Below are 22,500 nucleotides of genomic sequence, written 5' to 3'. Positions count from 1 at the left end.
TTATTTAAAACCGAACCATCGACCCCCAAAAGCAAGCCAAGGAAAGAAAACATGTAAAGTAAAAACTCCCTGGGAGGAAGAAACCTTGAGGGGAACCAGACTCCAAGGGCGACCCATTCTCCTCTGGCTGAAGCCTACCCAATCTACTCTCCCATCCTTATTACCCTGTCACCCTGTCACCCTGGGCAGTTGTATAGTTTGATTAAGGAGGAATGGTCATTAGCATACCGCACTGTGGGCTGCTGTGTGGTTCCATTCATTCGAGCCCATGTTGCCATGGATACAACAACAAACCCTTTTGTAAACTCCACTGCCAGTCAGCCACATTCTCCTGGTTAGACAAGATACACAACAGGACAGCCTGGATTGTACCTACCAGGCTACCAGTTCTTTAATACTGAGTCCCCACAGGATAGTTAGATATAGGTGTGTTTGTCAGCTTGCTTTTCTGTGCCACTAAGTGAGATGTAGGCCTAGTTGTAGCAGCAGAGATGCCTATATCCTCTGGAGCTACTGGTAGGGTGGATGTAGGGGTAGATTCGTCCATAACATGGACACCAGATGGGATGAAGAAGGAAGGGAAACTTGCCAGCCGGAACTGTGATTCCTATCTGAAAAGGTGGGTGGATTCTGTGTATGTGTTGGATGTGTTTAATTGTTTTAATTAGCCTAACACTGCAAAAAGAAGACACTGTTGTTTAATGATACATGGGCAGAACAAAACCATAACAATCCTGATAAGAACGTTTTTTTATCTGCTAAAATAGCCCGTCAACATTGCAACACTTGTTTAGGACACTTAGTATTGGAGTTAAGACCCTATGAGTCTCACTTGATAGACCTTTGCTTTGGCAGATGGAAACACATCTCTTGTGCAAACATTTATTTATTCACAAATCATACATCAGTAATTCCACTATATCTACAGTCCAGTGGATCTGGACCTTTAGAGTGAATGGCTGGTCGTTTTGAACGGTCTTAGAAAAGGAGGTTTCTGTTACAAAATAACTTTTTTATCATCTGTCACCTTTTAGTGCTTGGCAATAAAAGCTGCTTCAGTGTTGACTCTCCCAGTCCAACCAATAGCAGCCTGTATCTCATGTGAAGTGCAGGAGGAGGTAGGGGTGTCAAGCTCTAATCAAGATCATAAATGTTTCAACCCGTCATGCCACCCTTTCCTCCACAGCAGGTTGATGTACCTAATTAGCGAGGGATACTGTATTCAGCAGCCTCACCCTTAATACACGCCATTTATCTGACACTTTTATCCAAAGCGACTTACATTGCAGTGAGTGCATACATTTCAGTATATATGGTCCCAGCAGGAATCTAACCCACAACCTAAGCGTTGTTAGTCCCATGCTCTACCGACTGAGCCACAGAGGACCCTGATCTGGTATTATATCAACAGGTATCTAGACACCCACCCGTTGGGGAGGAAAGGACACAATGGAAACACTGCAGGGGTGAGTGTGATCCATGTTAGACTGAAAGGGTTAATAATTATCATTTTTATGCTGATGAGAAACATGATATCGGAACAGATTACTTTTTTAAACCCATTCGTAGGTTTTGAAGTTTGTGTTGTTCAGTCCCTCTGCAGCCACAGATTGAACATCATATATAGAACATAGAAATATAAAGATGTGATATTTAACGTTCATCTGCCTTCATGTGGATTTATCATGCTTGTTTGGTTCAAACACAGGATGCCAATCAACACCATGTCGGTCCAGATGGTGAGACTACGGACACCTTCTCACAAGGTACAGTTGTACAGAAAACAATTGATTAGAAATCAATTTCAATCATCTCACTGCTGAGTTAGAAATATGAAATGAGTAGAATTGGGCTAATCACGTTTCAATCTGTTTCAGGTGTGACCAACATACAGCAGAAGAACGGAGGGAGTGATGGCGATGCCTCAGACAAACCGCCAAAAAAATCTAAAACATGCACTCTTCTTTAGAAACAGAAATCTCACATGGACTACTCCTACTGTCCATCGGGCTTTAATGCCCAATACCATGAGGTATTACCTCCAGGTTAAGTGCCTAACACTCTTAATGTGTTCCTGTTTTTATGTTCACCTTGAGTTCTCTCTTGGGTTTATGTGTTTGATGTGTCATATAAAGAATATGACTAAATCACTCAGGAAGAGTGAGTGCTTCTTTCATTAGCGGCTGCTATCCACATTTATGTCTATTGAACAGTTTCACTCTAAATTACTCTGTAATTAATTACAGTATTATCAATATCATGCTTTTTGGTGTTCCATTTATATATGATGTGCAGTATTGAAGAATGTAACAGTATTTTAAACGATTGTCCATACGGTCACCTAGTTCTAGGGGCTTAGTTTGTTCATGAAAACACCACTAGGAGCTGTGTACTGAAGTTTACTTCCAAACAATTAGCAGTCCATGATTGATCAGCTCCACTGGGTCTGAATATACAGTGGAGCAGCAACACACAGTAGAGTAAACATCCCTGCTTTCCATTCCAGCTATTGAATAAACAAATAACTGCAGGCATTCATTGTATAATATCATTCTGACAATCAGAGCTTTGTTTGTAATAAAACGCTGACCAAGTATATGGCCAATGTTATCCATTTGATTCCAAGTCTAAACAGGATTTCATTGACATTTATTCAACATTAGAACAGTACTTTTGCACACAGAAAAAATGAGCTTTTTCAGTCCATAGTGATTCTATCGGACCGGTCTCCTTACAGTTCAATTGTGTTAGTCCCAGGAGAGGTCTTTCTGTTGTGATGTCAGTTCCTGGCAGATATGATTCACTACAGTCTGCAAGACTCACTGTAGGTATCACAGCACTGGCTAATCCGTCCATGCATCCGTAGTCTAGTCAGTGAGACTGTATTCAGGCCGTGAAGTCCAGCTCCAGTGTATACCTCCACAAACACAGGACAAGGCCAGGGTTGGTACCCTTATGTTTGGGGGGGTGGTCTCAGTCACTGTTGCTACTGTCGTCCCCCACCACCATGCTACTGTACTGCTTCTGCTGCTGCTCCTTAAACGTCTCCTTCACCTTGGCCCTCTTCAGACCCCCGTCCCTGCAGAAGCAAATACACCGGAAATACGTTAGTTCCTACAAATTATAGGACTAAGCCAACATGGAGATACTACAGAAAATGTGTACAGTATGTTCTTTAGGGGAATAAGAAGCTGTGATACCATGAGGAGTATCAGTTGTGTGTAGTTGAACGTGATGAAGGTTAGAATCTTACCAGCAGAGGTCCACCAGTCCTCCTTGGTGAGCGATGGCAGACTTCACTCTGTTGGCGAACTGGACAGCGTCCTCCCCTTCCTGATATCAATCAGACACATGGGTCAAACTGCAGCTGTGATACACTGTGCAGTACAATTCAAACTGTTCAGTTAGGGAGTCTGTCTTAACCAAGCGACCTGACAAGGAAAATAACGATAGGCCCTCGTTTTAGCATACTGTTTGTGTGTGTGTGTGTGTGTGTGTGTGTGTGTGTGTGTATACCTGTTGGTGCATGGCAGGCAGGTACCAGACGTTGCAGACGATGGCCCAGCTCGTCATCATCCTCAGCAGGTAGCTGACCATGTTGTACTTGGCACTGTTCCAGAACGCATCCCCAAACTGAGGGTCATACTGCAGGAGACACATAGATACTGAATGTGTGTGTGTGTGTGTGTGTGTGTGTACACTCGCATGAGACAAAAGGAAGGCATCTCATACAGTAAACAAGCTGAGGTAAAAGTACCTTACCTTAATGGCCACTGGGTATATCGTTCCTCCGATTTCAAAACTTCCCTTTTTAAACATCATGACAGAGGTGTTGTTGATGCAGGTCCCTGGGGAAGCAAGACACATGCACTGTGGATGAGCCAGAACCACCACCAGATCAACACTCTCCAGTACCACTGAGGATGAGCCAGAACCACCACCAGATCAACACTCTCCAGTACCACAGACAATGACAGCCACTGTATCGTAGCAGCTCCAGGTAGAAGTTGTCCTTCAGGCAGAGATCTAGGATCTGAGGCTACTTTGTCCTACCGCACCATAACACTTACCCTCTGGGAAGATGAGGATGGGAAGACGTGTCTTGTCGTTCACATGATCCCTCAACCTGTGAAGTGTTAGAACTCTACAGTAAAACAACGCCTCACAGCTGGCACTGACTGCAAAATAGCAATGAATCACTTTGCATGAATGCTTGGGCTTACAGGCCTATCGGCCTATCTTCAGATCTGGGATCATCACTCAATGTCTGGCATGAGTGTCTGGATGAGGAAACATGATGATGAGATAACTAAATACCAGTGATGAGTGATGAGTCACTAGAGATTATCCACTGGAATCCTCTGCATCTGTGCTTCCCTGAGTAACATAATAATAATATCTGCCATTTAGCTGAAGCTTTTATCCAAAGTGACTTACATTGCAGTGAGTGCATACATTTCAGTATATATGGTCCCAGCAGGAATCAAACCCACAACCTAAGCGTTGTTAGCGCCATGCTCTGCCAACTGAGCCACAGAGGACCACAACCTGAGTAGTGTGAGTAGCTATAGGAATACCAGAGGATTTCTGTTGCCGGGAAAATGTTTAACCCACATTTGGTATCATTCACACAGCCACAACTACTCAAACCTGGCCTTCACTGAGTAACGTAGATGATTGATGAGAGGTAAAGTAAATGGCTATGCGTCTTCTTTGTATTGGGTAAATGAAAGCCAAGTTTGACCTATTGGTCTACCAGACCTTCAGAGCATCTTGTGGAACAAGACGATGACTACTAGCAGGCTCACCTTTTGGCCACTAGGTGTCGATCTTTCATCTCAGCTCTCTCAAACCAGATGTGAGGACAGGACCTGAGCATGGCCCTCTGGATCACGCCCATCAGACCTCCATGTGTCTGACCCACCTACACATCAACACATCAAAGCAAACCACCTTAGATCTGGCCCACCTATATATGGAAACCAATACAAGCATATTATCTGCAACTGACATCCTTGGAAGTTTAATAAATCAAGTGAATCACATACCATGGCGTAACATCCGTCGTTGCAGAGGATGACGATGTCGATGGGGGAGGTGTGATTGGCAACACAGATTCCACCTTTTTTGGGGATGTTTTCTCTGAGAACCACAACACAGTGAACACACACACACACACACACACACATTAAGTGAGGATACGCATGGTACTGCGATGTAGTACTGTAAGTAACTGTAAGTATCCTAACCGAAGCTAGATGCATGTACTGAATCCTCTGATCAGAGCAACATCTACCAAAGGTTCAAAGTTAAATACACATTCATTTACATTACATTTATGGCATTTAGCAGACGCCTTTAACCAAAGCGACTTACAAAAAATCCATTTGTTTAAGTAAGTGAATCATCTATCCATCAGTCATAATAAGATAATATTATTAACAGGAGAGAAACTTGTACAGGGGGGTAGTGGGGGTGAAGAGGTCATTAGGAGGGAAGTTTCTTCCACATCAGGACACAGCATCCAGGACAGGACACATCTGGACACGCCATCCCCAAAGCATAGTGAGTCATTAAGGGGCAACAGTAGGTTCACTGTGGTGTACAGGTGTGTAAACAGAGGTTTGGTTACTCACTTGTTGTGGTAGCGGATGGTGGCAGAAAGTCCTCTGGCACAGATCCTGTAGCACATAATATGGACCCACTCGCTCAGCCAGTTCTTCAACCTGAGAACACACACGTTAGAACAGGGAGGCCTGAGGGAATAAACAACAGAAGATTATTTCATATTTTCAATCGATCTTAAATTGTCAGAAAATGACCTCCAGTTTGGGAGCATTCCCACAGCAGAGGTTCCTATCACCAGCCAGCTCAGACCGATAGTCGTCAAGGTGATCCTGGAATAAAAACACACACCCTCAGGAACAATAGGACACACTGTGACACGTAATACCAGTCATGTCCCCTGTATCGATAAACACAACGTCTACTCAAATACACACTCCTCCATCATGTTTTTGCGTGTGCTTCCAGCCTCTTCAGCAATATTGCTCTTTCTAAGCTGCCTTTTTGAGCTGTTATCTATGGCATTTTTATTGGTGTATGTTTTATGGTTGGTGCAGGGAGGGACAGAGAGCTGAAAAGCCGTGTTACAGGGTCCACAGGACGGACTGCTCAGCCGTACCTGAGGGGGGCGAGGAGGCAGTAGCGTATGAAGACCCCCAGACCCCAGACCAGGGTCAGTCTCGGGCTGATGTAATGGAAGTCGTTGTTCGTGCGGGTCAGCAGGTTCCATGACACAAGCTCCTCTGATGTAAACCTCTGGGTCACCTGGGGGTCACACCACAAAGGGTTAGACGGATCGTGCTAGAAAATCAGGTTTCTTTAGGATGTGTCAACACCGGGGGGCCAAATGGACCTCTGGAACTCCGTGAGGGGAAGGATTGGAACGTCTGCTCAGTGTACCTCCGGTTGCGTTCCCTGACAACATCTCACCTCGTCCTCTACGTCTGCTCAGTGTACCTCCGGTTGCGTTCCCTGACAACATCTCACCTCGTCCTCTACGATGCTCTCGATGCCTCGGCGGTAGAAGTAGAAACAGTCGCTGAGGGTGAAGTCGCCCCCGTCTGGCTGTTTGGGGCGACTGCGTCTGAGCTCCCCCAGCTCCTTCTCCATAGAGCCATCGTCCCTCTGGATGAGACCTGGGAAACCACACGCACACGCACACACAGAGTAAGATTATAGATCTCTCTCACACACCTGGAGGAAAACACACACCCTCATCATGTCCCCTGTATCGATATCAATACATTGTCTACTCAACGACATACTCCTACATATTTTTTTGTTCATGCTTCATGTCTCTTTAGCAATATTGGTGTTTCTAGATGACCTTTCAGGCTATTATCTGTGCCATTGTTAAAAGGTGTATGTTTTATGCTTGGGGCTGGGAGGCAAAGAGAGCTGAAAAGCAGAGTTATCACTAAACCATAAAACATTCAGATCTGATGACATTGTAGAGTCAACTGTTGTTGGTGAGAAGGATGATCCAGTCTTATCTTGTATCATAGACTTTGTAGATAGACAACATCCAGAGGACAAAGAAACCAAAGTCCATCAATTTCAGATTTGTATTTCAAAACGTCAATGTGATATGTCAAAACCACTGCGGGCTTGTCAGGAGCTGTAGTGGAAGGAAGTTTATAATAATTGCGACATACTTCAGGGTGTAAGGAGCTTTCATACCACTGTCCCAGGTTACGAAACTCCTAACTGACTAACATCTATTCTGGGCTTTAAACGACAGTCCAGAGATTACCCATACAAACCAGCAGTGGGATACAGTAGGCAGCAAACTCTAGCCTCATACCATGAGGTGAAACACATTGTGGGTGACAGTACATAGCCTCTACGTGGATGCAGCAGCCGCATTACTCGGTCACGGGTTTTCACTGTCCTGGCGCCCTGCTGGTGGAACAAGCTTCCCACTGCTGTCATGACGCAGAGTCACTACCAATCTTCCGCCGTAGATTGAAGACCCATCTCTTCAGGCTACATCTTAATGGTCCCTCCTAAAGCCCTCTTCACCCCCACTACCCCCCTGTACTAATCCTAACCCTAGAGACCTCTTCACCCCCACTACCCCATGTTTCTCTCCTGTTGGCCCCTGGTCCGAGCATTGATTACTTTATCTTATGATGACTGATGGATAGATGATTCACTTATTTAAACAAATGTATTTGTTGTAAGTCGCTTTGGATAAAGGTGTCTGCTAAATGCCGTGAATGTAAATGTAACATAGGCCTACCAGAGTATATTTATTTTGAGATAGCGTGAGAGTCTAACTGATCTTAGAACAGTGCAGATTGATGAAATTAAACTCCCTGTGTGTCTCTATACTTCCCTTCAGCAGGTCTGAACACAGTACTTATCAAATCTGCATAGTTAGTAGGCTGCATCTGATAACAGACAGTTTGAAGTCCAGGAGAGGGAAGAGTGAAAGACTGGATCATCGAACCAGACATGCCAAGGTACATACAGTACATTTGTTCAAAACAACAACACCTACACACACACACACACGCACACGCACACGCACACGCACACGCACTACCAGTGAAGTGAGTCTACCTGGTATTTCAACAGTACAACGACTGTACTATAGTTCATCAATAAAAAGGCTATTTTGATGTGCCACAGAGTAACCACACTTACAGGTCTGGTTAAACTGCCCAGTGACTGATAACAGGAGATGTCATCAGTAAGCAGATAGGCAGCTCGCCCACAGCCACATCACCCTGCCTGCCCATCGTAAACCCTCTCAGGTGACCCAGAGAGACTGAGACTACCATATCACTGAACAACCATGTCCTTGACATAGCGGAGACAATGACTTGACTGCAACAGATAAAAACATGCCAAATGTTTCATTTATGAGTTTCTCAAAAGGTACTGTGGCCTGCACCAGAGCTGCTTTCAGTGTGACATGTACGATCACGGTTATACTTATGGTGGTCGACATTCTTTGTCCACTGACAATGAGTCAAATATGCTATTGGATCCTCCAGTTCTATTTTAAAATGTTCTATTCCAATTATATTCTATATCAGACACTTGATGTCCTTATACAAGAAGACTGTCTGCAAATATGTCACTGTTTTTGCATGACCTGTTCAGACTTGTCAGATTAAAACATCCGCCATGCAACTTCGCGAAATCAAACATGCCACACGGACCAGTTATTCCACAATAAAGGACATGCACACCATGTGAAAGGGTTTGAGCTATACATGCATGACTCCCTCTCTAGTAGAAATTGTCCGATTGAGAGAGAATTGTTTGTCCCAAACTAATCAATCACTCCATTCATCCATCCAACCAACCATCAGCCAACTAAACAACTATCCAACCACATCCTCCATCCACAAGTCCATCCACCCATCAAACCCTTCTCAGAAACACGTGACAACCTTGTACTCACCGTTAGATGTGGACGTTTTGAGTCCCTGCTTCTCTCTGTTGCCACGCTGGATCCTAAGAGTGGCCCACTGTAGGATGGGAGAGAGACACATTCACCTCTGACCTATTTATTCACCTCTTTCACCCCCTAACACACACACACACACACACACACACACACACAGTAACAGTAGGCCTACCTCCAGGGTTTTGATAAGGATTGTCATGTAGGTCTCAGAGATGCCCAGAGAGAAACCAAACATTGCAGGCACCATGATGAGGCCCACAATGAGGTACAACCACACCTTCAGCCCCGCCAAGACCAGGCCCCAGAAATCCTCCATCGCTACAAGACTGTCACCCTGGGGGAAAGAAGAGAAGACGGGACGGTGCACACACCTGTTTACAGATAAATACATATATGTGAGTATAGTCTCCCTGGGCGCAAGTGCAACTATAGATCTACCGAGAGGTATGAAACATGAAACAGGCGGTAGTGCACTTTCCCTCTAACAACATGGACCACACATCAGGCCGTATGAAACATGGATATCAGCATCATGAACCACTCGCACACGTTTGAGTGTAGTATTGTAGTAACCATTCACCTGAACTCGGACAAGGCGTATTGACCAATGACACCAACACGTCAATTGGCATTAACGCGACATAACCCAAAACACATAATTCAACCTCGACAATGATTGCAGACAATGATTTCGAGAAACTAGGAAACAAACGCTCCAGACGCACACACGCCGCATTGAACCTGACAGGCAACCCTCAAGACAGTCAACAACACTAACTTTCTGAATGTACAATCTATCCTAAACATTGCGAACTCACTCACCTCAGCTTCAACAAACCTGATAATACTTGCCAAAACAGCGTTTTACATACTTGGACAACCACAAAGTTATGTGCATAACCTTCACTAGGCGCGGTCGATCATACCTGACAAGCTTCAGTCCATGCCCTTTTCAGGAGCTCCACGACTTAAGACAGAGGTTGAAAGAGCAGCATGCCTCCACTGTAGTAAAACCGCTCTGGAACAAAGTTCACAATGTTAGGGTGAACAGTGACATCTCATGGCCAGAGGGTGGAAGGCTGGCAGGAGGTTCCTGTCATCGAGGTCTACCCCATCGGGTCTACCTAAGGAACCAGGTGAGTATGACGTGAGAAAAGCTTAAACTTGGTCAGGACAAATGTGAAAGTTGGGACTGCGAGAGACTCTCTAAAGAGGACTAAGGCAGAGTGCTCTGTATGGTATTACACCTACCTGTAAGGCCTATGTTAACCCCAAATGGATTACATTTGAGGCCCAAGTGAAACCATAACATGTCAATTCATAATAACCTCATTGTAACAATTCTGTCGGCAACAGTTGGTAATAATTATATATATATATATATTATACTAGTCACCTGGCCAAATGCTAGATCCAAATAATGTATAATTGTTTGGTAATCATCCACTCTCTAAACCCCAAAAGACGACAACAACAGGCCAAACAAGAGCACAACTCGTAGCCTACATTGGACACTGCTACACAGCGCAGCCCATCCCCCTCTGCTAAACTATTTTTCTCTCCCACCTAACTAACAAAAGGGTCCTGATTATTTTCCAAGATCAGACATTTTACAGTCTGTTGCACATTTGTTAGGGGGAAACTTCAGGAGGTCAGTTTGGGTAATGTCTCTGGGACTGATAAAACAAATATGTAATGTGATTGAAGGACCCAGGAAGCCTTTCAGGATAATCCAGAGTCTGCTGCCTTGGCAAAGGATGCACTTTTTACAGACTGTGAAGTATGGCTAATGCAGTATATTACACTATAATACATTCCATACTATAGGCCTACTCCCAAGTGGATGATTTTCACAAAAATTAACCGGCATTAACACATGAATCCGTTTAAAGGGGCAATCTGTGATTCAAACAACAATAAATCCCAGATTGCCCCTTTAAAAGCAATAATTGTTCCAATTCAAAGTAAAGAAAAATATAACAAATAAACAAACAAAATGCTACAGAAATATCAATAGGCCGACTGCAGCTTTACTTTACTGACCCACAGTGATCACAACACATGTATCTTTGATCTTTATCACGTATAACATCTCACTCTAGGGCTCAAGTCTAGGTGTGTGGCTTGTGTGTTTGGGTGTGGTGCCAGACTGTGGTAGTAGTTAGTAGGACTTTTTGTGTGTGTTTTCATTAAAGTGCCAATAAAGAGCCTTTATTACTGCAGCTGTATATTTGTTCAGTGGCTTTTGTGGGCCTCCATACCCCATGGTTTAGTGTGTGTGTGTGTGTGTGTGTGTGTGTGTGTGTGTGTGTGTGCGTGCGTGTGTGCGTGCGTGCGTGCGCACGCGCCAGGGGACAATGGCACCATTCCTCATTCCATTCCATGCATTACAATAAGCCTGTCCTCCGATTTCTACCTCCACCAGCCTCCCCTGGTGTGTGTGTGTGTGTTTGTGTGTGTTTGTTTGTGTGTGTGTGCGCGCGCGCGAGCGTTTGTGTGAGTGAATCACATCTTCCATCTGTCGCCTGGAGGGGATAGATGTGTAACTTATTCCATAGTCAAACACAAAATGTCTCAATTATCATGTGAGGCACCACCTCTGCATGTTGAATAGGAGGAGTAGAGCTCAAATTCAGGGAGAACCATGGACTCAAACTTATAAAAAGTTATTATGGCTAATCAATTTGCATTAAGAAATATCGAATTCAATATAAAATATAGGCTAGCCCATATTTTTTTCTAATTTTGACCACAAAGCTTGAAGGTTACTTTTGAAGTCCAGGAGTAGAGTGTGTTTTGATAGCCCTATATCTCACACTGCGTTGCAGCTGCAGAGCGCTGCTCCCGCTCCCTCTCGCCCCTAGAAAGAAACAAGACACTAGCCTCGTAACACTCCTCCCCCCCCTCGCAAACTTAAGCTTTCTCCCTTTCTCCCACTTTACCATGTTCTGTAATTCCCGGTCTTCTTCGATCCATGTTTTCCTTCAGGAGTTGACCTGGGTATCATGACGCTGGCCGTCGTTGGAACGAAGTGGTCGCCTGACCGCCTCTAATGCACTTGGAACTTCAATGCCTGTGACTCTTTTTCAGTCTCTTGATTTTGGTTAGATGAAATATGCGATGTCTGCGGGTGAGCCGGGTTCTTTTTCTGCTACATTTTGTTTTCTTTTTGGCAGCCAGCCATGTCGAGTTCTCCCTACCTGGCAGCTTCTTCTCCCCCGACACAGAACAAGGTCAGTGTAACAATTGTCATAACTAAGCAGGCTATTGCGATTTCACAGTTGCAATAAGGCTACATGCATGGTTGAATTCAGCACAACAAGTATTACATTGTCCATACATTTCTGATTTAGTATATTTAATTGTGTCCGATGTCAGAAGATCCACAGTTGTATCAATCAATCGCTTATTATTTCAATTTTCCTTCTATTTTTGCTTCATCCACAGGTCGCTTTTTCCAGTCTCAGTCAGACCTGTCCGTGGTCCATCCAGTAAAAGTAGACGTGGATGGACAGTTTCTCTCCCATTCTCTGTCTCATCACTTTGAGCGCAGGCGGCACAAGCGGGACCTGCGACCTTCGGAAGGACAGGTTTATTACCAGGTGAACTACAGGGGTCGCGATTTGATTTTCAATTTAACCGTTAACAATCACTTGGTTTCAAATGAATATATTCTGGAGAGACGGAACGGGAGTCTGAACCGGACACACCATCGTTCCACCGGGGAGAATGCCTGTCACCTCATTGGTACCGTGACGGATTCTAGTGCGCGCAGAACTGCCGCTATCAGCACATGCAAAGGATTGGTAAGGATTTAAGAGTCTTCCCATATTTAGAAGCCGATTCATGCACTTCCATATTTTCAGTTTCCTCCTGACAAAGTATGATGGTCTTTCTGATTGTATTATTGATTTTCCACAGTTGAGTTATTACATCACAAACGTGGGATTCACTTTTGACCCCTAGTAGCCTACCTCTCAGGTTTACCTCCTGTGCAGCCTCTATTACTGGGAAGTTCTCTGAAATTGTGAGAGGAAGGAAACATATACTTTTTAAATATAGGCCTCCAAAACTTCGCTCAGTTTTCACATTGGCTCTGATCATTTTGGCTACCTATTCATTTGCCCTACATCTCAATCCACTTCTTTGATAATGGAGCTGGTATGTGGCCTGGCTGGTCACAGTCTACTAAGCAAACCCCCTCTCAGACTGACAGTACCCCGTCTGTTGGTCCTCCCTTCAAAGACTTCCTGAGACTGTTTGCAGAAAGACCCTCAAACAGCAGTTGCTTCTCAGTATATACTCTCCCTCTTGGTCTCTCTCTCTCTCTCTCTCTCTCTCTCTCTCTCTCTCCCCCCCCCCTCTCTCTCTCCCTCTCCCCCCTCTCTCCCCCCTCTCTCTCTCTTTTCCTCCCTGCCTCTGTATGTACAGTACAGTATCATATTACTGCACACTAGACCACAGAGGGTATAGGCAAAGTTTGAATGAGACCACTATAGCTACTCCTCAGAGTTCAAACTTGGAGTTTTTTCAGAGAGAGAAAGAGAGAGAAAGAGAGTGAGAGAGAGAGAGACAGACAGACAGACAGACAGACAGACAGAGAGAAACAGAGAGAGATAAGAGGCACTACTTTGCCTAACTATGAATTTCGACATTCTGTATGTTTCTCATAAGACTGCTCAAACAGCTTTCATCTGCTGAGGAAAGGAAGACAGCTGGTCAGCAGAGACACATCTCCACACTGTCACTGATGATTTAAAGGCGGGGAATTACCAAAAGGAAGAGGATGAACCTCCGGAACTTAATTGATTAGCTGTGTCAGTTTTAGCCATGATCTGCAAGTCTGCAAGTGTTTACCATGCCTATTGTCCGAGCAGGAATGCCTCACCTGCAGAGTCTTGTCTCCCTGTTGGTCAGTCACGTTTGGGTTGCAGTCTGTCAGTGAGACAAACCTTGTAAATACATCTGCTGGAGGATAAATGGCTGTCGTGATAAAAACGTCTGGAACAGGCAAAACCAGAGCTAAACCAACCATCAACTTTCCTGGCTAGTTAACCCAATGAAGGCTTCATACGTTTTCTTTTGTGAACCACAAAGCAGAAAATATGTCTATTTCTGATTAAAATACTGTAGTCTCTAAAGCAACAATCTGGGAAGACTTGGCTGCGACCCACAAGTGGGCCCAGACTCCTGGCCACCCATTGGGGAAACAGCACTAATGTATTATATCATGTAATGAACAGGATCACAGTTAGACCACAGTGAAACCCTTAGAAACTTGGACCTCAGCAAGACAGCCAGCTGTGTAAGGAAAACACAGTCAGCTGCATCAGAGGTCAGTGACTCCAGGAACGGAGATAAGGACCTCTCCAAATAATATTGGACATTTACAGTAGAGCCTACGACTGATTGTGAGCACGGCCTTTCTGGTTGCAAATCATCACCCAACGATATGTTTGCATAACACAACTGCCTAGGAAATAGCTGCATACCTGCCCTGACCTTACAGTAGGAGAAGGGCTGCTCTATCTCCATGTTCATTGGTTCTCCTGCCTGGCTGTGATTGGTAAAGGGAATGGAATGATGGAATGAGTGTAGCTTGGCATGGAGTGGGAGTGAACCCAGGCAACTGAACAGGCACATACCTCTGGAATGCAATAAGCCACAGTGTGGTCTCTCTTACCAAATTAACACCCCCACAACCTCTGATTTGCAGCACACTTCTAGATTCTTCGACATTAAGACACATTAGCTTAACCTCATAGAGAGGGTTAAAGGTCCAGCATGTAGTTTTGCATGTGGCTGCCCCCACTGGCGAGGCAGAAAATGTAAAAATGTACATATGCTATGTTTTCTAACAGCGCCAAACACGTGCATGTCCTTGTAAACAAACCAAATGTGAAACAGGCACGTAAAGGCCAGCGTCCAACCCAACACCAGATTCTAAAAAAGGCTTTGTTTTGACTAATACAGCACTCTTCACTGAACGCCCTTCATCATGTGATCCCATTCCTTCATGGCTACCGATTCATCATGGCCATTTAGCACTATTTTAAAGCTAAAATCTACATACTCACCCTTTAAACAAAGGAGCTTATGAACCGGATTCCAAGGGACAATCAGTTAAAGATGTCTGAGCAAACTGAAATGCTCATGTTTTCTTTGGTCTTCACTCTGTGAAAGATTGTTTGAAACTGCGATCAGAATGTCTGGGAGGTTCCCCAGTTACCCTTTGTCTCTCTAAGCACACTGTTTATCTCAGCCAAACCCCAAAGCTCTTTAAATGGAAGACTTGGTCGCCCCAAGGCACGACAAGAAACAAGTAATTGCACGTTCAGTGCAATGAATATTTCTCCATGCTGTCCTGAAGGAAAATAGCTATGCTCCTCAAGCCGAGGGGGGAAAAGTGATCTGGCTAATAATTTTCACTTCAACCGTAGACATATGTGCTCAAAGATTGCAGGAGTCATATACAGTAACCATCTAAAGAATGCTTTGTTCGAGCTGTTAATGTTTGAAAAGGGTTATTAAAGTAGACTGTTGGGGAGAAAGTGGAGAGAAAGGTGCTGTGATTAATCACAGGCAGTATGCACCATCCATGTGTCCCAGTAAGGACTGTAAGGCCACAGCTCTGTGTTACAGCCAGGCAGCTTAACCCCAGTCCAGTTGGCCGGCACTCCAAAGCCTACAGAAGCAGGAAATACAAGTAAAGCAGTTCCACATGGCTGCTGTATTTAGAACGTAGACCTGTGTTATTTTAGCCTCCACTGGTTCTGGCACCTCACACTCCAACACACACTTCCTCTCAGATTGCCCTCCACACAGATGAGGACGAAGAAGAGGAGGAGGAGGTGGAGGCGCGGGTTCAAGCCTCTTAAGAACAGTCAGAGTGTTCCCGTAGGCAGAATGTTGGGGATTTAGAATGCAGAATTCATAACTTTAGAACAGAATCCCTGTCCACACAATAGGATTGCTTGAATTTGTTTTGGATGTTTGGGACTGAGCTCTTTGTTTGTTTTCCTTGTTTGAAGATCAACCTCTCATATGAATTGAGGACACCTGCTCCAAAACCTATGAGCTTCATTTGTCAGGTTGGAGACCTTATAGCAGTGGTTCCCAAACCTTTAACAGTCATGTCCCCCTGTTGGTTATTTTGTAGCCTAATTGATATTCTATGAACATTATCCCTTACATATTAGACATTGTGATAATATTATTCTGTTGGATAGGGTGCATGCATTTATTTTTGGTACTGAGACTGCAGTCGGCTATTCGACAGGACAGTTTGGGAAGATAAATCACAGATTTATTTCGCGTACCCCCCTAGATCGATCCACGTACCCCCGGGAGTACGCATACCCCACTTTGACAATAGTGGCCTTAGACAAACTCATTCCCTATGATGAAGATTGCTCTTGCACCGACTGAAAACGGCTGACAATAACTCAGGTTAATTGTGAGATGATATAAGACATTATAATTAGGGATGTGCCGATACCACCTTTCATTGCCAACACCAATTCTGATCCCTTTTTGTTTTTTTAAGGGATAGATCAGCTTTGAAAAACAGAACAAAAAATCAGAGTCATTTTTGTGAAATGACAGATTTCTTTTGAATATATTCACAACTCATATCACACAGAACATAATGGGCACTTTGAACGAGAAACAAAGCTGTGTTACAGGCCTTTCATGTTGTATGCTCCTGTTCGTTGCAATAGACACACAGACAGGTTGTGGTTTGTAGCTTAGAGATTACAGGTAATACCATGTCTTGATCCATGTAGCAGTGTGGTACGATCCAGGTGCTCTTTAAGTAGATCACGCAGAGAGAGTCTGAATGTTTGGATTGGCCTCTCTCTAACATTCCTTGCTGGGTAATCTGCGTTCCTCCACCTGGTTTTGTCTTTTGAGACTGTGGCTCCCAATCAGAACTGACTGACAAAAAACATACATGAGTAGCCTGACACAGAAAAAAAAATATTATGGAGAAAGTTTAAGAGTACTTCTGTGGGATACAATTGTACAATGCATTCTCTAGTTTGTAGGGGGATAAATGTGGTTGAGTTAGAATTATTGTCTTGTATTGTCAAGTAGTTTGAATGCAGAGAAACAATGAAAACCCCAAACCTTTTCAGCATAGGCCAGGGCATTAATATGGTCTTCGTAACTGATCATAACCATATCAGACTGAGCTTGCATGCCTTCTGGATGACCCCACCACTGAGCGCTGTTGGGACACTGGCTGTTGTCCACACTCAGAGTTGGAAAACCCTGTCCATTCCTGCTCTGAACCACTGATAACTTCCCAGTCAGAGCTCTACACAGACAGAGTTTGGCCGTTGTTGTTGATTTTGGGTTTAATCTAAAGGCAGTATGATTGTTGGCAACATTAAATGATTGTATTTCACTGACCAGTAACAGTCCGCAGATGTTTCTGAAACTAAGCTGACCATTTTATGATTGGATGAATTATGAATGAATATAATTAATTGAGGCAGCAACTAAAGTTGTCCAAACTCTCACTTCAATGGATTCTGACAACTATTATGAGATTCCTGTGATTGTTAGTTTTTTTCTCCAACTCTTGAGATCTGCAGTATGCATAGAGCCAGGTGCAGCAGCTGAGTTGCATGGGGACCATTGCTGTGGTTTTTGCACTCACTGAACCCTCAGCCTAGAGTAACTAGAAACCCAAGCCTAACCTCCAGAGACTACTAAATAAACCTGGCTGGAGAAGAGCAGATTCTCTTTCAGGGACAGAGACATGCAGAAGGCTTGGCAGGATGATCTAGAACATCGCAGCAGTATCAACTGCAGCAGACGAACAAGAACACACTCGTGCATTGCTGGGCATTGCTTGCCCAGATCACTTCTGTGGGGCTGGCCCTGGCCCCACGTTATGGAGCTTCACTGTCCTTAACTGATCTAGAACTGAACAAAAACAGAATGCTACAGATAAGACAGTACTGGCTGGCCCTAGACCCACATTATGGAGCTTCACTGTCCTTAACTGATCTAGAACCAAACAGAATAGGAGCATACTGTAAGAATAACAAGTATAGAACACACGGGTGATTTGTCTGTCCTGTCTTCTTCTCTGGTTTACATTTGCCTATTGGATGAGGGATGTAAAGAGGTGCACACCCCGGTACAGTCTGGGCTTGTTTGGATACACACTTGACTTGACAGACACACACAGGGCTCCCCCTGCAAATGACTGACTAATCACCGTTGACTTAAAAACCTGCAGAGGGAGGGAGAGAGAGAGAGAGAGAGAGAGAGAGAGCGGGCTAGGAAAGAATATTAATACTGTGTGTGTGTGTGTGTGTGTGTGTGTGTGTGTGTGTGTGTGTGTGTGTGTGTGTGTGCGTGGGTGTTTGTGTGCTTTGCGTGCGTGCGTGCATGCGTGCGTTAGAAAGACAGACAAAGAGAGAGGGAAGTGTCTGCACTGGTGTGAACATGCATGGCATACTTTAGAAACAAACAGTGTACCGCCTTTACTACTGGAGAGAATGTGCCCTGGGGATGCAGCTCTGACTTAGTGGAGGCCGGTTAGGGAGAAATCAGAGGACACCATCATTGTAAGGCATGGAATGGAATGAGAAATGGCATCAAACACACAAACACGCGAATGTAATCCATTCCATGCATTACGATGAGCCCGTCCTCCGATTCCTGCCTCTGGATGGATGCCTCCCAGGTGGTAATCACCTGACCTTTCTGGTTTTTGTTTTTATATGGAAACTACAGCTACGTGGCTGTGACTGGCTTCTGTAGCTGTTTAAAGGAAACTTACTGTAGATGCAGTACCAGTCAAAAGTTTGGACACACCTTCTCATCCAATGTTTTTTCTTTATTTTCATTATTTTATACATTGTAGATTAATATTGAAGACATCAAAACTATGAAGGAACACATATGGAATTATGTAGTAAACAAAAAAGTGTTAAACAAACCAGAATATGGTTTATATTTTAGATTCTTCAAAGTAGCCACCTTTTGCTTTGATGACAGCTTTGCACACTCTTGGCAAGGTGTGTCCAAACTTTTGACTGGTACTGTAGGTAACTTTTATTTATTTATTAATAAAAGGCTCTCAGCAGGAGTTACCGTCAGCATGTGAATACAAGTAGTTACATTCATTATCATTGTTGTTGCAAAAGGAGAGGAATAACTTATACTGTAGTCGCTGTCCTCTTAAATGTATTCCTATATTTGATACTGCACACCATATTTAATAGTAAGACCCATCACCCTGCCTACAGTAGAGAAATCAAGGACTTAATTAATTGATTCATTAATTCATATTTAAGCTGGTTGATTGATACAGTGTGTGTGTGTGTGTGTGTGTGTGTGTGTGTGTGTATCCTCCATAGAGAGGTCTGTTTACCCTACCTGAAGGAGCCTTCTTCATCGAGCCGGTCCAGGGGTCCGATGGTGATGGTGTTGCTAGGGACGGCCCAGAGCCCCATGTGGTCTACCCCAGGGTTACTACAGCAGCACACAGACAGAGGCGCAGCACTGGGGACCAGCACACACACAGCCCCTGTGGGGTCAAAGGTCAGTGTGTGTGTGTGTGTGTGTGTGTGTGTGAGAGAGAGAGACAGTTTACTGTACATTCAACTAGTGGACTATGAATGCTTTATAAGCATGGTAATAACCAAGAGCCTTTTCATGCACTTTGTGGGGGATCATTTGATTCCACACTTCAATGGTATTATAAATGACAGGGTTTGAGGACAGGGATGGGGAGGCTTTGTTGATCCCTGAAAAAAGAAGATCTTGAATCCATGAAGGCCTGACCATCGATTCCTTGATAACTCTCCATGCAATTGGAGAGATTGGATCAAACCAAGTTCTCAGAGACCTCAGTTGGAAGTACCAATAGCATATCTAAAAATGTGGCAAGGAAAGGCCTCCAACACTTTTGCATACTGTAAAGTAGAATAACGTATTCTGGGCTTCTTGCCATTCAAAATAAAATCTCGAGAAGTCTTATCCAGATCTTTAAAAAAATGTTTTATGGGAGATAATGGAAGGGAAGAAGAAAAGAAAATTCACACGAGGGAGAATAAATAAATCTTAATTACGGACATCCTGGCCTGCAGACTGAAGTGTAAGGGAGATGTGTTTATCTGGTCCAGCACGCCAAACTAGTTGACAATAAGGTTACAATTTAGATGAATTCTGAGCCTCAAATACATAAATCCAGTGATTTGTAACTGAACTGGGAGAGTCGATGGTGGGGGAGCCAGTTTGGCTGCAGGATTTAAAGGGATTAAGACATATTTTGTTCAGCCGATTTTATGGCATGATAAATGGCTTAAATCACGAAAAAACTTCTTATAATTCTTGTGGAATTAGCCATGTCAGACAAATAAAGCAAAATACCATCGGCATATAAAGAAATATGATCCATGTGTATAGAAACTGGTGATATACTAGGGGGTCTGTCTTATGGCCTGAGCCAAGGGTTCTAGAGAAAGAGCGAAGAGCAGAGAGGACAATGGGCAGCTTTGACAGGTCCCTCTTTGTATGGGAAACGGAGGGGTAATAGAGAGGCCTGTCTGGATTGGAGCAGTTGGGTTGCTATGACGCCAGGGTTTGAATGAAAGCGCTACCTTCTGTGGTCCATCCTGTTCTGTAGACGCTCCGGGTGATTCCCTCAACGTAGAGAGGGAGAGGGAGGAGTGGGAAAGAGAGCAGGAGGATGGGGGTCAGACCCGCCCCCACCGCTCCGTCAGCAGAGAGAGGTGGGTGGAGACCATGGTGGTGGCTGACTCCAAGCTCATCGATTACCACGGCAGCGACAACGTCGAGTCCTACATCTTCACCATCATGAACATGGTGAGAAGGGATTGATATGTGCTTTGGGAATAGATGAGTGTCACCTGGCTATTAAAGATCTACTGTACATCCAGAGCCCTCCATAAGTATTAAAAGGAGGAAGCATTTTGTCTTTTTTTAGCTCTATACTCCAAATGTTTAGATTTGAAATCAAACAATTACTATGAGGTTAAAGTTGAGATTGTCAAGCTCAGCTTTAATTCAATGTTATATTTTTCAGATTAGAAATTACAACCCATTTACATAGTCTCCCTATTTCAAGGCACCAAAAGTATTGAAAAATTGCCTTTACAGGTGGTTAGATGGTGGTTCTGGTTAGTCAAGTGTGTTCTGTCACATCAATTGTGCAGACATAAGAGAGCTGTCTTGTATTGATTCTAGGCTACTGGTGTCAATTGGTGAGCTCATCAATCACGGGATACTTCTACAGTGGATGACCAGAGAATGCTCACCATAATTAATAAAAAAAACAAAAAAACTGTCCCACAGATCAGGAACACTCTCCAGGAGGTAGGCATGAATGTGTCAGATATACGTCACCAGCCGAACTACAGAGGCTTCACTGCAAGGTGCAAACCACTAGTTCAGAACAACCTCCTTGACTATCACCAATCCGGCTTTAAGGCTGGGCACTCTACTGAGACTGTTCTCCTTGCTGTCACAGAGGCCCTCCACTCTGCTCGAGCTTCCTCCCTCTCCTCTGTTCTCATTCTTCTGGACCTGTCTGCTGCATTCGTCACAGTAAACTACCCGATCCTTCTCTCCACCCTCTCAGAACTGGGCATCTCTGGCTCTGCACTCTTCTGGTTTGTATCCTACCTGGCCGATCGTTCTTACCACTGGGGTCCCCCAGGGCTCTGTCCTAGGACCCTTACTGATCTCCCTCTATACCAAATCTCTTGGCTCGGTAATTTCCTCACATGGTTTCTCCTACCACAGCTACGCAGACAACACTCAACTCTTTCTCTCTTTCCCCCCTTCTGACTCACAGGTGGCAACACGTGTGTCTGCGTGTCTTGCTGACATTTCCGCTTGGATGTCAGCCTACCACCTCAAGCTCAACCTTAACAAGACTAAGTTGCTCTTCCTCCCGGGCAAAGTCTGCCCTCTCCAAGACTTCTCCATCACAGTAGAGACCTCCTCCCAGACCGCCAAGAACCTTGGGGTGATCTTTGACAATCACTTATCCTGTGTGGTGAACATCACAGCGACAGCACGCTCCTGTAGATTCTTCCTCTACAACATCAGAAGGATACGTCCATTCCTCACTCGACAAGCAGCTCAACTTTTGGTGCAAACACTTGTGATCTTTCGCCTTGACAACTGCAATGCACTCTTGGCCGGGCTCCCTGCCTCTGCCATCAGGTCTCTGCAGCTCACCCAAATTCTCCCATGTCACCCCCCTCCTTCGCACCCTTCACTGTCTCCCAGTAGCGGCTCACATCAGATTCAAGACCCTGGTGCTCGCCTACTGGGCGGCAAAGGGAACAGCCCCTTTGTACTTGTAAGCAATGGTCAGTCCCCAAACCCCATCTCTTCAGGCTACATCTTAACTATCCCTCCTAAAGACCTCTTCATCCCCACTACCCCCCTGTGCAGGTTTCTCTCCTGTAAATATTTTTTTTTTCTTTTTTTCTTTTAAAACCTTGTGACTGCCAATAGCC

General features: G+C 44.4%; 2 protein-coding genes across 6 annotated transcripts in view; one reads left to right on the top strand and one right to left on the bottom strand.

Annotated features, from left to right (window-relative positions):
• Positions 1-2,383: 2,383 nt before the first annotated feature.
• Positions 2,384-12,025, bottom strand: agpat9l (1-acylglycerol-3-phosphate O-acyltransferase 9, like). 5 transcript variants are annotated; one of them, XM_083672824.1, is made up of 14 exons: positions 11,929-12,025; positions 9,159-9,320; positions 8,981-9,047; positions 6,553-6,701; positions 6,185-6,330; positions 5,823-5,897; positions 5,637-5,726; positions 5,049-5,142; positions 4,809-4,924; positions 4,071-4,126; positions 3,763-3,848; positions 3,517-3,645; positions 3,254-3,333; positions 2,384-3,079 (listed from the first exon to the last, which is right to left on the bottom strand). In XM_083672824.1, the coding sequence occupies exons 1-14, from the start codon at positions 11,929-11,931 to the stop codon at positions 2,974-2,976; spliced, it is 1,359 nt and encodes a 452-aa protein (XP_083528950.1). In that variant the 5' UTR covers positions 11,932-12,025; the 3' UTR covers positions 2,384-2,973. The 5 variants fall into 5 exon arrangements, with proteins under 5 accessions (XP_083528950.1, XP_083528951.1, XP_083528949.1 ...); XM_083672825.1 differs by lacking the exon at positions 11,929-12,025 and adding an exon at positions 9,913-9,972; XM_083672823.1 differs by lacking the exon at positions 11,929-12,025 and adding an exon at positions 9,825-9,906.
• A 54-nt stretch (positions 12,026-12,079) lies between these two features.
• Positions 12,080-22,500, top strand: part of LOC310806651 (A disintegrin and metalloproteinase with thrombospondin motifs 12-like) — a 24,243-nt gene continuing 13,822 nt past the window's right edge. The window contains exons 1-4 of the mRNA XM_083672830.1: positions 12,080-12,219; positions 12,434-12,792; positions 19,366-19,549; positions 20,637-20,836. Of these exons, the coding sequence (XP_083528956.1) occupies positions 12,102-12,219; positions 12,434-12,792; positions 19,366-19,549; positions 20,637-20,836 (861 nt within the window). The 5' untranslated portion in view covers positions 12,080-12,101. The remainder of the gene's footprint in view (positions 12,220-12,433; positions 12,793-19,365; positions 19,550-20,636; positions 20,837-22,500) is intronic.

This window comes from Argentina silus (assembly GCF_951799395.1).
Source record: "Argentina silus genome assembly, chromosome: 7".
Classification (NCBI taxonomy): Eukaryota; Metazoa; Chordata; class Actinopteri; order Argentiniformes; family Argentinidae; genus Argentina; species Argentina silus.
This window is presented reverse-complemented; position numbering and strand designations above follow the sequence as displayed.